Source organism: Crotalus tigris, unplaced genomic scaffold, assembly GCF_016545835.1.
Source record: "Crotalus tigris isolate CLP2741 ecotype Arizona unplaced genomic scaffold, ASM1654583v1 scf7180000017668.6805642782:7212621, whole genome shotgun sequence".
Classification (NCBI taxonomy): domain Eukaryota; kingdom Metazoa; phylum Chordata; class Lepidosauria; order Squamata; family Viperidae; genus Crotalus; species Crotalus tigris.
In genome coordinates this window covers 3,724,332-3,742,633 of record NW_024096554.1, presented here as the reverse complement: position 1 = coordinate 3,742,633, position 18,302 = coordinate 3,724,332, and the positions used below count along the sequence as shown (strand labels likewise).

The 18,302-nt window shown below is 35.7% G+C and overlaps 1 protein-coding gene across 1 annotated transcript in view; it reads left to right on the top strand.

Annotated features, from left to right (window-relative positions):
- Window positions 1-1,073: 1,073 nt before the first annotated feature.
- LOC120305367 (dynein heavy chain 8, axonemal) overlaps window positions 1,074-18,302 on the top strand; it is an 89,054-nt gene continuing 71,825 nt past the window's right edge. The window contains exons 1-5 of the mRNA XM_039337109.1: window positions 1,074-1,559; window positions 4,749-4,973; window positions 5,755-5,927; window positions 6,161-6,339; window positions 17,312-17,499. Of these exons, the coding sequence (XP_039193043.1) occupies window positions 1,377-1,559; window positions 4,749-4,973; window positions 5,755-5,927; window positions 6,161-6,339; window positions 17,312-17,499 (948 nt within the window). The 5' untranslated portion in view covers window positions 1,074-1,376. The remainder of the gene's footprint in view (window positions 1,560-4,748; window positions 4,974-5,754; window positions 5,928-6,160; window positions 6,340-17,311; window positions 17,500-18,302) is intronic.

Here is an 18,302-nt window from a genome sequence, read left to right as displayed (position 1 = left end):
TTATATAGGTTTGTACTCATATATGGATGGATAATTATTTATCATATGATAAATCCTCAGTGAATATTGACTTGTGTTGGAATAGTTATCAGTACAAACTGCTTATATTACAATTCTTCAGTTCTACATTTTTTTCCTTTAACATATAATCTTATTTATGAGAATGGCTAATTTAAATAACAATTATATTGTTGTAATTCGTCTCATTTTTCTTTTAGCCACACCTTCCTGGTTTATCTGACAATATAAATGAAGTGGAATTTCACCCAAAGGATTATGATCGCATTATGACAGTTGTATCAAGAGAAGGAGAAAAAATTCCTGTAACATTTTACCTTGTTAAATTAGTATAATTTTAATTTTAAAAATAGTTATTTTATGCTGCAAAATATTCCTAAATTAAAAAGAAACTCATGTTACTTTGCACAAACCAAATAAAAAATAAAAAATATTAAATTATCTTAGCTATAAATAATCCCCTTTCCACTCCTAGATTTGCCAAAGGATGCTTAGAATTTTATTGAAAATGTGGAATTTAATATGTTTTAATGACTGTCAGTCAGGTGGTATGGAGTACATTTGTAGTATTCATAATTTTTATTATGTTATGTATTATATGTTAATTAATCTTATAACATGTTCTTTAATACAATGTTTCTTAAACATTTTTATTTCAGAACCTCTTCAACTTTTAAAAATTATGGTGGACCCCAAAAGAGCTTTTAATGATATATTTATCTGTGTTTACTGTATTAAAAATTAAAATTAATATATTCATTGCTGAATATACCACTATCACAATTGATTGGATTTTTATATTATATAATTTTTCAACATAGGGTGGCAGATAATTTTGATTTTACAGAACCCTGAGACCACACTTTAAGAAACACTGTTTTAATGAATATTAAGCTTCAAGATAGCCTTGTTTTACTAACCCATAATTAACAGCAGTAGGTAATATACTCTGACACTCTGTTAGGCAACATTTATATCTAATGTTTAAAAAATATAGCGCTAGATTATTTGTTTTTCAATAAATATATTAACTTTCAAATTCCTGCTATTTGAAAGAAATAAGCAAATCTTTCTCCAGATAAGTTAGATTACACCTTTCAGAATGTTCCCTAAGAATTCTGGTATCAGAACAGGAAAGAATCAAATAGATTGAAAGTTACAGCCATTAAAGGAAAGCACTCTTCCTGCTTTCAATATCTTTTATCTACTATGTATATCTCTGTTGTTGCATACATACTCAACAGGTCGGGACTTTTAAGTACTATACTGTATTTTGTTGAATACAAATAACCATATTTGTTGAATGTATTATGGCCTGATATGAATATAATGCTAAGCCATAATGGGTAATAACACATATGTGTTATATATTATTTCAGTTGGACACCCCAGTAAATGCAAAAGGACCCGTAGAGCTTTGGCTGTTGGACCTATTGAAAATGCAACAGTCTTCATTACATTGTGTAATTCGGGGTGCATTTTATCAGATTAGCGATCCAAGCTTCCAACTACTAAATTTCCTATATCATTTCCCAGCACAGGTGAGAAATTTGAAAACTAGTTGGTGTTCAAACACAAGCATGCGAAGAGGCTGAATTTACATGCCAATAATAAATAAAAAGCTTGGAAAGATTTACCTAATTTTGTGAACTATAACTTTCTCTTTGTGACAACAAATGAAGCAAGTAATTAATAGTGTGCAGATCTCTTTGTTTTCGTGTGAACATTACAACGGCTTAATGCTACCAAATTTGGACCCTCCTTTGATTGATTGATTGATTTAGACAATGGTTTGTTCTAGATTAGTATAAAGTGAATATGAATAAAAAAGTGGTGCAACCGTGACAATTTTGGAAAAGATAAAAGGGGTGAAAGAAGAGACAAAAAATACTTACATGCAATATTCAGGCAATGTGACATGGTGGCTGCTTTAATTATATATATAAAAGCGGTCAGTTTTAGAAATGGGAGGCTCCCATGTGTCCCCAGGATTTCAGAGGTTCTGACCCAAGATGAAATGTCTCCAGAATGTATATAGGTCAATATAAAAGAGACAAAAAGTGACATTACCATAGGTGTATATTACAGGCCACTCAGCCAATCAGAAGAAATAGATGAACTCTTTGCCAACCAGTTAACAAATGTATGTAGGAAGCATACCACAGTAGTAATGGGAGACTTCAATTATCCAGATATCAACTGGGAGACAAACTCTGGAGCTAGCAGGAGATTAAGCAGATTCCTCAGCAACCTAGCCAACAGCTTTGTCATCCAAAAGGTGGAGGAGAGAACTAGACGTAAAGCCATATTGGACTTAATTCTAACTAATAGAGAAGAAGTGATAGAGGTAGTTGAAGTTGATGGAACCTTGGGCGAAAGTGACCATGTCATACTGGAATTTAATATAACACAAACACTAGCAACAGAAAACATTCCAACCAGTGTCTTAAACTTCAAAAGAGCTGACTTTAACAGACTCAGAGAGAACCTAAGAAAGATCCCATGGATGAAAATTCTAAAGGGGAAAACAACCCAAGAAGCATGGGAAACTCTGAAAAATGCAATCATAAAAGCCCATACCAGCAAGATACCACTAAAAAAGAGAAAGCAGAGCTGCTTAACTCATACTTTGCAATCAGTCTTCACACAAAAACAAACTATAGCCTAACATATCAAAAAAAAAAAACCCCACTGCAAAAGACAAATTAGAAACAAAAATTAAAATAAGCAAGAAAATGGTAAGAGAACACCTATCCAACTTTGACAAATATAAATCACTGGGGCCTGACAGATTACATCCCAGAGTTGTGAAGGAGCTGGCAGATGTTATCTCAGAACCATTGCACCACATCTTTCAAAAATCCTGGAGCACCGGGGAAATACCTGAAGATTGGAAAAGGGCCGATGTGGTTCCCATCTTCAAGAAAGGAAAAAAAAAACATACCCAGGAAACTACAGACCAATCAGTTTAACATCAATACCTGGGAAGTTCCTGAAAAAGATAATCAAAAAACAGATCTGCGAATAACTAGAAGCAAACACAGTTATAATCAGTAGCCCGCTTGGGTTTGTTAAAAACAGATCATGCCAAACCAATCTTATTTCATTCTTTGACAAAGTGACTAAACTAATAGACCAGCGAAATACTGTGGACATAGTATACTTAGACTTCAGTAAGGCATTTGATAAAGTAGACTACAACCTACTGCTTGGTAAACTAGAAAAGGGTGGAATAGACAACACCACCACAAGATGGATCTGTAGATGGCTGGCAAACCATACTCAACGAGTAGTCCTCAATGGCGCTACATCCACATGGAGAGAAGTAAGCAGTGGGGTACCATAAGGTTCCGTCTTAAGCTCAGTACTCTTCAATATCTTCATCAATGACTTAGATGAGGGAATTGAAGGGGAAATCATCAAATTTGCAAATGACACCAAACTGACAGGAGTAGCCAACACTCCAGAAGACAAACTCAGGATCCAAAAAGATCTTGACAAACTTGAACAATGGGCCCTATCCATCAAAATGAGTTTCAGTTTGGAGAAAAGCAAAGTTTTACTTTTAGGCAGGAAAAATCAAAGATAGTAGTACAATTGGGCGAGACCGGGCTTAAAAAACAGTAACTATGAGAGGGACCTTGGAGTCCTAGTGGACGTTCACTTAACCATGAGCCAGCAGTGTGCAGCAGCAACCAAGAAAGCTAATATAATCCTGGGTTGTATAAGCAGGCATAGAATCAAGATCACGTGAGGTATTAGTACCACTTTATAAAACCCTAGTAAGATCACACCTGGAATACTGTAGCCAGTTTTGGTCATCATATCACAAAAAAGATGTTGAGAGTTTGGAAAAAATTCAGAGAAGAGGTACTAAGGTGATCAAAGGCATAGAGACTAAAACATACAAAGAACGGCTATGGGACTTGGGTTTGGCTAGTCTAAAGAAAAGAAGAAATAGGGGAGACATGATAGCAGTATTCCAGTGTTTGAGGGGCTGCCACAAAGAAAAGGGGGTCACGTTATTCACCAAAGCACCACAGGGCAAGACAAGAAACAATGGTTGTTGGTCAAAGAGAGAAGCAATGTGGAATTAAGGAGAAACTTCCTGACGGTGAGGACAATTAACCGGTGGAATAGCTTGCCCCCAGAAATCGTGGGTGCTCCATCACTGGAGATTTTTAAAAAGAGGCTAGACAGTCTAAGATGGTATAGGCTGGACTAGAAGGCCTCCAAGGTCCTTTCCAGATTCTATTCTATTCTATTCTATTCTATTCTATTCTATTCCATTCCATTCCATTCCATTCCATTCCATTCCATTCTATTCTATTCTTTCTTTAGGCTATCTTCCCCTCCAAAGGAGATAAGGTAAGAACCAATTAGAGTCTGTTTGACATAAGTTGCCCACACTGATGAAAAATGGAAACCTCCTCACAGACGTTCTTTATTAAGCTTCCAAACTTGCTTCCTCAGCCCTTTTCCTTGGAGTGCTCCTTGTTTGTTATCTCTGTGGCAATACAGCAAAAGAAGGTTCGGCTTTTATTCTGAGTACCTTTGAAAGTGTTCTGATTTTTCACCCTGCATAAAAGACAAAATCTGTAATAAAACCCAATTTATTAGTTGTTCATATCAATCACCCTAAATTAGAATTTAAAATTGGGAGTTGTTAAAATATTTGTTATTCGTTGAACTATAAATGTTCCTGTACACATTATTTGTTTAAATTATAGGTAGGATTGCTGGGAATTCAAATGCTATGGACCCATGATTCGGAAGAAGCATTAACTAATGCAAAAGATGATCGGAAAATTATGTCAGTGACCAATCAGAAATTTCTGGATATTCTAAATACGCTTATTAGCCAGACTACTCATGATCTTTCCAAGTTTGACCGAGTAAAATTTGAAACCCTTATCACCATCCATGTACATCAGCGTGATATCTTTGATGACCTGGTAATATGGAAATATTGATGCCTGATAAGCTAATGTATATATAAAATTGTTCAAATTATGTTATGTCTGTTTTGTTCTTGGATATAGCAATAGCACTTAGGCGATATATAAGCCTAAGTGCTATTGGTATTGCTATAGTGATTTACAGAAATCTCTGGGCAGTTTACAATGTCAGAATATTGCCCCCAACAATCTGGGTACTCATTTTACTGACCTCAGAAGGATGGAAAGCTGAGTCAACCTTCGGGTCATCAGGATCAAACTCCAGATTGTGGGCAGAGTTTGCCTGCAATACTGCACTTTAACCACTGCACCAACAGTGCAGGGCATCAGGATGGGAGTCAACACTGGGGAATGAGTGGGAAAACTGTACCATCTGCATCTGCACCCCACATACACAATTCTAGCTCTGAATATTTAAAGACAAAATTAATAAATCTGTATATTTTAGCTGAAATTTTGCAGAAATGTCTAGTAGCAATTGGCAAATAATTCAGTGATGGACTTCTGTAATTGATGTCTCATCTTCAGAAGAAAGACTGGAGAATGAGCATAGCAAATGTTCCACAACATTTCTACTGTAAAAGTGAGAAAGGAAATAAAATAACAAAGTTAATCCAAACATGAAATGTGTTAATTTGAGATAATATTAATTGGAGAGGGTTGGCAGGGGCACTAACTAAGCAAATATTTATCATTCCATCCCTGAAATTCATCAATTCCCTGAAATAATGTTTCTGTGCAGTTCTGGTATAATTCAGGCTTCTTTTCTGTTTTGAAGGTTAAAATGCATATAAAATCAGTGTCTGATTTTGAATGGTTAAAGCAGTGCAGATTCTATTTCAAGGAAGATCTTGATCACACATTGGTGTCTATTACTGATGTTGATTTTGTTTATCAAAATGAATTTCTGGGATGCACAGATCGTCTCGTCATTACCCCTTTAACAGACAGGTGCGAATAATTTATTTATATTTAAGTCTGATGGAGTCTTAGTGTTGCAAACTGGAGCACAATCTTTTCTCCCTGTTACTTCTAATTAATTTTAAAAATAACTGCATTAAATTCTACACTTTTCCACTCTATTTGTTAAAAGGTTTATATGATACCTAAACTCAAAATTTTTAAAGAATCGTTTTTGATGTGTACAAATATATTTATAAAGATAAATACATTTATCTTTACAGATGCTATATTACATTAGCTCAAGCTTTGGGAATGAACATGGGAGGAGCCCCAGCAGGACCTGCAGGGACTGGTAAAACAGAAACAACCAAGGATATGGGGAAAGCACTGGGGAAATATGTAGTAGTATTTAATTGTTCAGATCAAATGGATTTCAGAGGATTGGGACGAATATTCAAAGGTAAGAATTAGCTTATTAGGTGGTTTAGATGATAAAAGCCCCACGAAGATAGAATGAAGATGTTTACCCTTAAGAAGAAAGCAGAGAGGGCAGGGGAACGATAGCATTCTTCAAATACCTGCTACAGCATAACAGGGAATTTGAAACCTTGTGCCCATTGTTCCAGAATCAGGATACTAAATAAAGTAGTTCAGGGATAAGAAAGAGCAGTTTGATGGTAGAACCAAGAACCTTCAAATGAGATGGATTTATCAAAGATGTTCTTGCAGAGGCTAGACAACCAGTTACACTGACATGGAGTTGGACTCGCTGTATAATAAAATTAATTGCTAGCCTATAGGAGTTAGTTGCTATTCTGAATCATAATATGTAAGATGAACTCAAGTTTAGGATAGACAGCAATCCATGCTTTCATGAATATAAATAAGACTATCAAATGATATTTGCATTCCTACACAAACTCCAGGATTTACTGACTGTAAATCTGTTTAAGATTACAGAATATGTTTGGTTTGGAATTTTGCAAATGAATTCATGAATGGAAAAGGTCAGTAATAACAACAACAACAATAATATCAAGTTGTAAAGGACTTTGGAAGTCATCAAGTCCAACCCCCTGCTCAGGCAGGTAACCCTGTACCATTTTGGACAAATGACTGTCCAGTTTCTTCTTAAAAAATTCCAGTATTGGAGCATTCGCCACTTCTGGAGGCAGGTTGTTCCACTTGTTAATTGTTCTAACTGTCAGGAAGTTTCTCTTTAGTTCTAAGTTTCTTCTCTCCTTGATCAGTTTCCATCCGTTGCTTCTTGTCCTGCCTTCAGGCGCTTTGGAAAATAGCTTGACTCCCTCTTCTTTATGGCAGCCCTGAGATATTGGAACACTGCTATCATGTCCTCCCTCGTCCTTCTCTTCATTAAATTAGACATACCCAATTCCATCCACCTTTCCTTATATGTTTTAGCCTCCAGTCCCCTAATCATCTTTGTTGCTCTTCTCTGTACTCTTTCTAGAGTCTCAACATCTTTTTTACATCATGGTGACCAAAACTGGATGCAGTATTCCAAGTGTGGCCTTACCAAGGCATTGTAGAGTGGTATTAATACTTCGTGTGATCTTGATTCTATCCCTCTGTTAATGCAGCCTAGCACTGTGTTGGCTTTTTTGGCAGCTGCAGCTGGCTGGCTCATATTTAAATGAGCCATACTGCTGGCTCATATTTAAATGATTGTCCACTAGGACTCTGAGATCCCGCTCACAGTTACTACTATTGAGCAAGGTACCCCCTATACTATACCTGTACATTTGGTTTTTCTTGCCTAAATGTAGAACCTTACTTTTTTCACCATTGAATTTCATTTTTTTTTTTTTATTAAAAGTTTTATAAATTTTACAAAAAAGAAAAAAGAATACAAAACAAGAGACAACATATACAAAAAAATAAAACTAAACAATACATATATAAAAAAACCCCCCCCCCACCCCTCCCAAAAAACCCCCCCCTCCCTTCCCCCCCCCTGAGCTTCCCAGAGCAGAATATAGGCTTAAAAAGTAAAAATAAAAATTAAATTAAGAACTTTATATTTATATATATATATAAAGATTATCTATAATATATATAAAAATAAAACTCATGAAAAAACTATATAATATTTTTGTATACCCAATCTAAATTGTATAAATTTTATCCATTTGTCCCAAACAGCAAGAAACTTCTCTTGCGTTTGTTGCTTTAAGAAAGCCGAAATCTTTGCCATTTCCGCCAGATAAGCTACTTTAAGAAACCATTCCTGCAATGTAGGCAAGGATTCCTTCTTCCAATATTGTCCTACTAACAGCCTAGCGGCTGTAATCAAATTTAACATCAAAACAACCTCCTTTGTATCACAATCTGTAACAATACCTAACAAAAATAATTGCGGAGTAAATTTTACCCTCCTTCTAAAAATTCTCTGGATATTCCACCATACTTTGATCCAAAATGCTTTTATCTCTCTGCATGACCACCAAATATGATAATAAGAAGCCTCCTTATAACCACATCTCCAACATTTGGGTTGCACGTCAGGGTACATATAAGACATTTTTTGTGGATCAAGGTGCCATCTATAAAACATTTTATAAAAATTCTCCCTTAAATTCTGTGCTTGTGTAAATTTGACATTTCTCACCCAAATTTTTTCCCAGGTGTCCAATGAAACTGGCTCACCAAAATTCTGCGCCCATCTTATCATACAATCTTTAATTAGTTCCGTTTCTGAATCCAATTCAACTAAAACCGCATAAATTCTCTTAATGTGGGTTTGTCTTGAATCCTTCACTTGCTTAATAAGATTTTCATCTTCTCTAAGAAAACCCACCTTACAATCCATCTTCCATCTGTCTAATAATTGCCTATATTGGAACCAAGAATAAATAAAGTTTTCTTGTGCTAACTCTTCCCGTGATTTTAATTGCCAGTTTTGTCCATCCCATTTAAGTAACTGTCTGTAGGACACCATATCCATTTTAACCCCTCTTTTTATTGCTTCTATCGCATGCCAAGGTATAGCCCATAATGGTACTTTGAAATCACTTTTATAATATTTTCTCCAAATCCTAAGTAAAGAGATTCTTAAGATATGAGATTTAAAAGTCCAATCCATTTTTTTATTGAATATTAAATAGGCATGCCACCCATAAAGTAAGTCCCATCCCTCTAGATAAAGTATCTCAGAGTTTGTCAAATTTACCCAGTCACTGATTAGTGTTAAAACCACCGCATCATAATATAATTTCAAATTTGGTACCTTAAGTCCACCCCTCTCACGGAAGTCTTGCATAATTTTAAACTTAACCCTTGGCTTTTTCCCTGCCCAGATAAATTTATTAAGACCCTTCTGCCACTCATTTAAATTAATCTCATTTTTCAAAATTGGTAACATTTGAAACAGAAAAAGAAACTTGGGTAAAATATTCATTTTTATCACTGCAATTCTTCCCATGAGGGATAATTGCAACTTTTCCCAGTTCTTCAAGTCCTTCTGTACCCTGACCCACAACCTTTCATAATTATTTTTAAATAATTTTACATTAGAAACAGACAACATCACCCCCAAATATTTTACCTTATTAACAATCTCAAAACCCGTCAGGTTAGTCAAAATCTGCTTCTCCTGACTAGACATATTTTTAGGTAAAATTTTGGTCTTATTTACATTAATCTTGAAACCCGAGACCAAGCCATAATGATGAATCAACTGTAATAAGTTTACTACAGAATAATCAGGTTGCGACAAAGTAACAACCAAGTCATCCGCAAAAGCTCTTAACTTATATTCTTTTTTATTAACATATATTCCTTTAATTTCCTGAGACTCTCGAATTTTGATCAATAATATTTCCAATGTTAAAACAAACAACAATGGCGATAAAGGACACCCCTGTCTAGTACCTTTCTCTATTGTGAAAACCTCCGAAAGACCTCCATTAACAATAAGTTGTGCTGTTTGTTTTTGATATATTACCTTAAGGGCTTGTAATATGTTTTCACCAAAATTCATTTCTTCCATTACTCTTAGCATAAAATGCCAATTCAATTGGTCAAATGCTTTTTCAGCATCTAAAAATATGAGCCCTGCAGGAACTTGGTTGTTCTTATCTAAGTATTCTAATAGATTAATAATTTGTCTAACATTGTTTTTCATATACCTTCCTGTTATAAACCCTGATTGATCTTTATGCACAAGATGATGCACCACCCTCATAAGCCTATTTACCAAAATTTTTACAAATATCTTATAATCCACGTTTAAAAGAGATATAGGCCTATAATTTTTTGGTAAAGTAAGATCTTGATCCTCCTTTGGAATCAATGATATAAAGGCACTACGCCATGAAGGAGGAATCTCTAACCCTGTAAGATACCATTAAAAAGATCATTTAATGGTTGGATCATCTCCTCCATTAAAGCTTTATAATAAACAGCTGTTAACCCATCCGTACCCGGTGCTTTCCCTAATTTCAATTGTTGAATTGCTGAGGCAATTTCCTCCTTAGTAATTAAGCCATTAATTTCATATTTCTGATCCTCAGTCAATTTAGGAAAACTTGCCTCAGCTAAATATTTATTTATATCTAACAATTGTACATTAGTAGATTTATATAAGTTTTGATAATAATCCAAAAAAGATTTTTTAATTAATTCCTTCTGAGAAACTAGTTTACCCTTGTAATTTATTTTCTCTATTATTCTCTGTCTCTGTTTCTTTCTTAATTGATAAGCCAACCATCTCCCCGGCTTATTAGCATTACAAAATGTATTTTGTTTCATAAATAATAAGTTGGTTGCAGCTTGATCTGCTATCAACATATTAAATTGTGACCTTAATAACTTTACAGATTCTTTAGTACTTTCATCAGAAGGATTTAGAATCAAAGCCCTTTCTTTTAATTTAATTTCATCCTCAAGTTCTCTACGTTTCTGAATCTGATTTCGCTTATAAGAATTATTCATTTTTATCAAAACACCGCGCATAAATGCTTTACCTGCATCCCATACCATTGACATTGAAGTCCCCTTGTACATATTCAAAGCAAAATAGTCCTTTAAAGACTCCTTTAATTTTTGAACATTCTTCTCTTGTCTAAACAAATTTTCATTAACTCTCCAGGATCTTCTTTCCTCTTTCTCTTGAATCAGCTCCATCCAAACTGGACTATGATCCGTCAGTGATCTAGGAAAAATCTTAACATTCTTTACTTTATTATACAAGTCCGTGGTAATCAAGAAAAAGTCAATTCTTGAAAAAGATTGGTGTCTATCAGAAAAAAAGGTAAAGTCTCTCTCCTCTTGGTTACGTTCCCGCCAATAATCCCTTAATTCCCAGTCTTCTTTCATATCAAAAAAGGCTTTAGGTAGCCTTGCTTGTTTGAGAAAAGGAGAGGAACCTTTCTTGTCCCTTAGTGTATCTAGGACACCATTCCAATCACCCATTAATACCACTGATCTATAATCAAACAATGTTATTTTTTGATGTAACTGCTTATAAAATTGTTCCTGTTGTTGATTTGGAGCGTAAAGTCCAACTATAAGTATTTTCTTACCATAAATACCAAGTTCAATCATCACATATCTCCCCTGGGGATCTGATTCTACCAGACAAGCTGGTAGGTTTTGTTTAACATATATAACAACTCCCCCTTTCTTCCCAGGAGCAGAAGATATAAAATGAGATCCCAAACGAGCATTAACTAAATATTTCTGATCTTTAAGTAAAATATGAGTTTCCTGTAAGCAAATAACATCATTAGTATGTTGCTTCAAATAATAAAAGATTTTTTTGCGTTTCTGAGGAGAATTCAATCCATTAACATTCCAGGTCAAAAACTTTGCCATCTCCCTTGGCACGCAGCCTGGAGAAGACACCATCAAACTCTGAAAGAGCTGCGTGTGTTGCATAACTCTTGGGTCTTGCTCCTCCCACCGGCGGTGATGCACTTCCAGGAGAACTCTCTTTAGGCTCTTTTTTACGTTGCTCCTTCTCTTTACGCTTATAGGCTGCACGGGTCATCCTCTGCTCTTTAACCTCCGTCTGGCGTTGCTTTACAGCTTCTATCATCCCAGCGGAAACCAAATCTAATGCCTCAGATTGCTGCTCAACTTCCTTGCCACTCAAAGATTTCCGACCAGATGAAGTTGAGCCTGCACCCAGGACCGAAGTATAAAAGTCTCTAGCTTTATCAACTGTGTTCAATCTGTAGCGTGTCCCAGCATGGCTCAAAACAATACCCATCGGAATTTCCCATCTAAATGGCATCGATCTAGCTTTAAGCTCATTGGTTAAAAAAGCAAAGTCTTTCCTGCTTCTTAAAATTTTGGATGGGATTTCCTTTAAAATGATGACATCTTGGGCAGCAATCTGAAATCTTTTATTGTAAAAAGCTTGTATGATCTCATTCCGCAGGGACTTCTTTGTAAAATAAATCACCACATCTCTAGGCAAGTTCTTCTGCTTAGCAATCCAGGAGTTGAGCCTATAAATTTTTTCCACTTCTCTCTGTAGTTCTCCTTTATCCATATCCAAGGCCAGCGCCAGGTCAGTAAGGACCACCTCCACCAAATCTTGATTCACATCTTCCTTGAGGCCTCTGATCCTCAGGGCATACTCCATTTGTCTGTACTGAAACATCAAAATATCTTCTTGTGAGGAGTCCACCTTCCTTTCCACATCTTGAATTTTGTCATCCAAAGAGTCAACTTTGTCTTCCACTTCCTCAAGCCTTGCATCGAGCTTAACCACCACAGTAGCCAAACCTGAAACAGCTGCCAGTATATCTTGTCGTAATTCATTATTGTTTTCTTGCAATTTAGTCTTTATCCCCGTTATCTCTTCTTTGAGATCAGATTTAATTTCTGATTTAATCTGTGAGACAAATTGATTCATTTCCTCTCTCATTTGAACTACAATCTCTCCCATTATGCCTCTAACCTCTTGTGCTGAAAGTCCAGATAGAGGAGGGGAGGGTGGTGGCTGAGCCGGTGGTGCATGTTTAGATTGTTGTTGTAGCTGTGCAGTGGAAGTTATAGGAGAAGAAATAACCTTAGATATTGAGGAAGGCTGCTGCCTCTTTGAAGCCATTTTAAAAAGCACAATTGTCACTTCCCTTTCCCCTCCAGCCAAGAAGGGAGGAGGGAAAAAAAAAGAAAAAAATTTTTTAAAAAGAGACAAACTATAGTCCTTGAAAGTCCAGAGTTAATCCAAAAAATAAAAAATAAAAGAGCAAACAATTCAAAAGAAAAAATTCTAAACCAAAAACAAAAGTAAAGGCAAAAACCAATCCTTAAAAAGGGAAAGTAAAACAAAAGAGAAAGGAAAAAAAAACTCCGACACTTTCAAAGCGCCATCTTAAATCCTTTCACTAATATAACAAAAAAAAGGAGGAATAATAGTAGAAATCAAAAAATAAAAAAATTAAACACCTAAATTATAACAAAAAATCCTTTAAACTGCTCCGTCCGTTTAAAAATTACTCACCAGAATGCTATAAACACGGAGATAGAAGCGGCGGTTTCTTTTGCTTCCTAGGAAGCAAAAACAGCTGGGAGGCGGAGATCAGCAGGAGCTCCGAGGGAACACTCCTTTCACCCCCTCTAGAAACAAATCCAGAGGGGGTTCAGGGGTTCTACCTCTATCCCTGCACTCTCTGTCCCTTCCCTTTGCCCGGGAAGGGATTTCCGAGCCGCGGGCCAGCTGATGCACGCTGCGCTCCGCGGCTCTGACACTTCCCCAGCTGGACGGCTAAAAGCTAGCCGCCATCGCCGTCGCCTCAGACCGGAAGCTCCCACCATTGAATTTCATTTTGTTAGATAGCGCCCAGTGTTCAAGTCTGTCCAGATCCTCCTGTATCCTAAGCCTGTCTTCTGGAGTGTTGGCTATTCCTGCCAGCTTGGTTTTGTCTGGAAATTTGATGAATTCCCCATCTATCCCCTTGTCCAAATCGTTGATGAAGATGTTGAAGAGCACTGGGCCCAGAACAGAGCCCTGGGGTACCCCACTACACACTTCCCTCCATGTAGATGTGATTCCTTTGAGGACCACATGCTGAGTACGGCCGGTCAGCCAGCTACGGATCCATCTGGTGGTGATGCTGTCTAACCTGCATTTTTCTATCTTATCAAGTAGTAGGTTGTGATCTACTTTGTCAAATGCCTTACTGAAGTCCAGGTAAATTATATCCACAGCATTCCTCTGGTCCACTAATTTTGTCACTTGATCAAAGAATGCAATAAGATTTGTCTGGCATGATCTGTTTTTGACAAACCCATGTTGGCTTTTTGTAATGACTTGGTTTGCCTGAAGGTGTTCACTGAGTCTGTTCTAGCTCATTAATAATTGGGGTGGATATGATGAAAGGCAGAGATAATAACCCTGCTCATTCAAGCACAGGACAGCTTGCAGAACAAGAAGGAACATCCAATCATAGACTTTGCTTTGTCTTCTGAGTTGACAGCCCATCAATACTACTGTAGCCAATGTTTTCCTATTGACTACAGACTAAGGCTGAAGACATTTAAAAGCAGAAAGACAAATGACAAAGTGAACTATTTCCTTCTTCTCCTTGTCTTCCTTTTCAAGGAAGTTCTATCACCAAACCCCTTTTTTTACAAGAAGGCCCTTGAAGAAGGTCCTTGAACTGTACCTCAAGTAAGATAGTAAGGCTATCATATTTCTTTGATAGCCAGGAAAGCTCTTGCACAGCACATCACAGGGGTCAATACAGCAAGAAGCAGATCATAAAGAAAGCCTCAAGAATCAGATATTGTCTTACCAACTCTCTCTGATCACCAATATATCCTTTCTGAGATGTATTTGATAGCTTATAAAGCCCTTGAATATTAGCATACACGTCAGCATAGATTGTATAAAAGAAGCAGGAATACAGACATTATTACAAAGATAAAACACTTGTGGATTTTTATAGATTCTGATATGTTTACATGTGTATGACATTTTGCTAGTTATATCTTATATCTTTCTATATTTATATTGTACTCTATTCTGAGTATTATTCTTACATTTGAATTAACATGGTTACAATGTTAGTTGTACAAAGGCGGCCGCACTATATTTTTCCTAATAATTATTAATGGCTCAAAATTAGCATATCAAATCTTAGCAAATCTTAGTGAGAAATATATAGTAACTTTTTCTGGTTTTCAGTTGTTTAAAATATATTTGAATGCAAATTAAATGCATTGCTTCCTAAATGGGTGCTACAAACTCAAGAAATGGAAATATGACATTTGCATTGCATCATCATGATACAAATATTATTATGATCTGCTTGTTGTATTTGCATTTCAACATTATCAGCAAGTATATAAATCACGGGATTTGCACTATAACATCACTAGACATATTTTGTCACTTGCTCCCTTTACACCACCTACAATTCTAGATATTGTCTCATGTATTCTCACTTCTTCTCCCCTACATATAAGACTTACAATGTATTCACCACAAAAGATAGTGAAGCTACTATAATGGAGGGTCTTAGATCTCCTGATTCTGGCACTGAAAGTGCACAACCTCTCCCTATATCAAAGCTTTAAGCATAATAATCTCCATTGGCTAAACCTACATGTGCAGTTTCAATAAGTCTATGAGCATAAACTTCTTAGCTTATGTTTCATAAGTTGGTCTTGGGGACAAAACTAAGTAAGCCTCCTTTAAAGGTGAAGAATAATTAAAGCCTTGTCTAAAGAAAAGGAAAGAGGATAGGAAAGGAAAGGAAAAAGGAAAAGAAAGAAAAAAGAAAAAAAAAGAAATATACCTAATTGGTAGAGCACATGCTTTGAAAAGAGGAAGTCTTAGATTCAATCATTGACATTTCCAAGAAGAAAAGAGAAAACTGGAGAATTTGTAACATAATATCCATAATCATGGGTTGAATGGGTCTGGAGTTACTCTACGCAAGAAAGGTCCTGCATTACTAAGTTTTGCTTAATGAGAAATTCTTTCCTGAAGCAATGAAATTGAAGTTAAGTTGGATTTATTTTTGAATAAACATTGTTCAAATATCATTGGGTTGTTAATACCAGAATAAAGTAGAAATACAAAATCAAAAATAGTTTCATGGAAGACCTAGAGAAATGTAATCATATGTGTTGCATAAGATACAGCTAAATGCAACATAAAATGAAAATCTATTGGGAGATTATGATCCTCCATTTTATAGTTGTAAGCAGTATCTTTTTTATAATTAGAATTCTAACAGTTTAATTATTATCATGACTGAAATAATTTCAGAAATTTACAATGCCCACAATTGATATTTCATGCATAAAAGAGAATACTATAGTACCAAACATTTAAAAAAAATCATTTTAGCTGTAGACTCTATAGAAAAGCATTTCAGATTAGTTTAGAGACAAAGGCTTACTGATTAAATGACACAACACCAAGAACAGAAATTTCTGGTATGCAATCTATGTATCCACCTAGGAGTCAATACCTTTGAAATCCATAATCATTTTGAATCAATATTATTGCAGAGTGTTAGCCTTCCCAGACAGACCAGACAGGAATCATGACCAGATGAACTAACTCTACTTTTATTGTAAAGCTTCATTAACAGAATCTTGCAAGTCTGATACCGCAAACCCTCAATGACTCTTTTATAGCCTAATAAGTTAGGGAGGTTTGTTTCTGAGTTTCTCTGCCTATTATGCAGCATGAAGGCTGTGCCATCTCTTAATTTATCATTCCTGAGGCAGCATCCTATCTTCCAAGGTCATTCCCACATGCCATTATACAAGGTTAGATATTCAAATTCAATGTGTACATAGCTTGGTTGCAAACAAAATTCCTCATCTAATATTACCTTTGAGTGTTAATATTCTCCGAGAGAGAGGCAGAGAGATAAGTAATCCCTCATCTCTCCTAATTATTCTAGAGATGCAATCTAGCTCTACACAAATTGTTTCTATGTGAGCTATAACCCAATATTGTTAGGTTCCAGCTAGCATGGAAGTTATTGCATAGTGATGTAAGCTCTCTGCTCCAGATAGTTGTACTGTAAATGCAGATACGGATTATTCACAAGTCAGCAGCATAACTAAAAGAGGGAAAGGTTTTTCACTGTAGCTCTGAATGGGGCTAATAGAGAATCTTATTATAGATCTTTCCCTTTACATCTTTTTCAGATGTTTTTCAATGTTTGTGGTATGGTACCTGTGCAGTATTATGCTTGATTTAGTAGTATTGCTTCCAAACACTATTGAATGGAATCCAACATTTACTCTACTAATAGGTTACACTACCAGATGATTTGCCTTTTTATGATATTATTATATCCAGGTTCAGACACTTCATATTTCTCTCTGGGTATAATTCTAGGAAAAGAGATGTTGCCCCAATATGGTAAGAATGTGAAAACATTAATTACAGGAAAATTGTAATCTGTTTAAACATAAATCATTTCCTGTTTCAGGTCTTGCACAGTCTGGCTCCTGGGGATGCTTTGATGAATTTAACAGAATTGAATTACCAGTCTTGTCAGTAGCAGCTCAACAAATTTACATCATTTTGACAGCAAGAAAAGAAAGGAAAAAGCAGTTCATATTTTCTGATGGAGATGTAGTGGACTTAAACCCTGAGTTTGGAATTTTTCTGACAATGGTAAATTTATTGTGACGAGAGTGTAGAGGTTCTTTTTAATTATTGATGGGAGAAAATCAATCATACATTTGTTATACAACTTACTTGAAAATAAATTACATGTTTCATTAATTATTTTGCCTATCCTAGCAATATATTTACAAGCTATTACATTTATAGCAATTGCACATTTTATATCTCAAGTAAAACTGATTGTTTACATGCCATCAAGTCATTGTTGATTCTTAGTGACCACATAGATAGATTTTCTCCATCTGCCCCTGACCTGGTCCTTCAGCTCTTCCAACAGGGCCCCCATTGCTTCAGTAACTGAATCTACCACCTTGCTGCTGGTCATTATCTTGTTCTAGTCTATCTTTTACAGCTTTAGATCCTTCTCCAGAGAACTAGGGACTTCCATAAAATACAAATATTTAATCAAATAAAGTTCATTTGGTGTCTGTTTTAAGAATTTTCTCTGTAGATGAATTTTTAAAATGTTATACTTCAATTCAGGCAGGATATTGTTTATCTTCTGGCAAGATGCTATCTTCTCAGCATCTATTAAATCTTATTTTTATTCCCCCATCATTACTTGATTGTGTTGTGTTGGAATTTTTACAAATAACACTTGATTGATTGTTCATTTAGAATGAGATAGCCAAATTGCAGTCAAATTAATCTGGGATCAGAAAATCATTCCAAGCTGCAATGTTGTAACCAAGTTAACAATTTGTGCTGATGAGTACTTCAGTGCACTTAAGTTTAGGAGTGGGAATCTTGATCTAATGGAAGGAGTGGCTGTTGGCACCTAGCTAGCAACC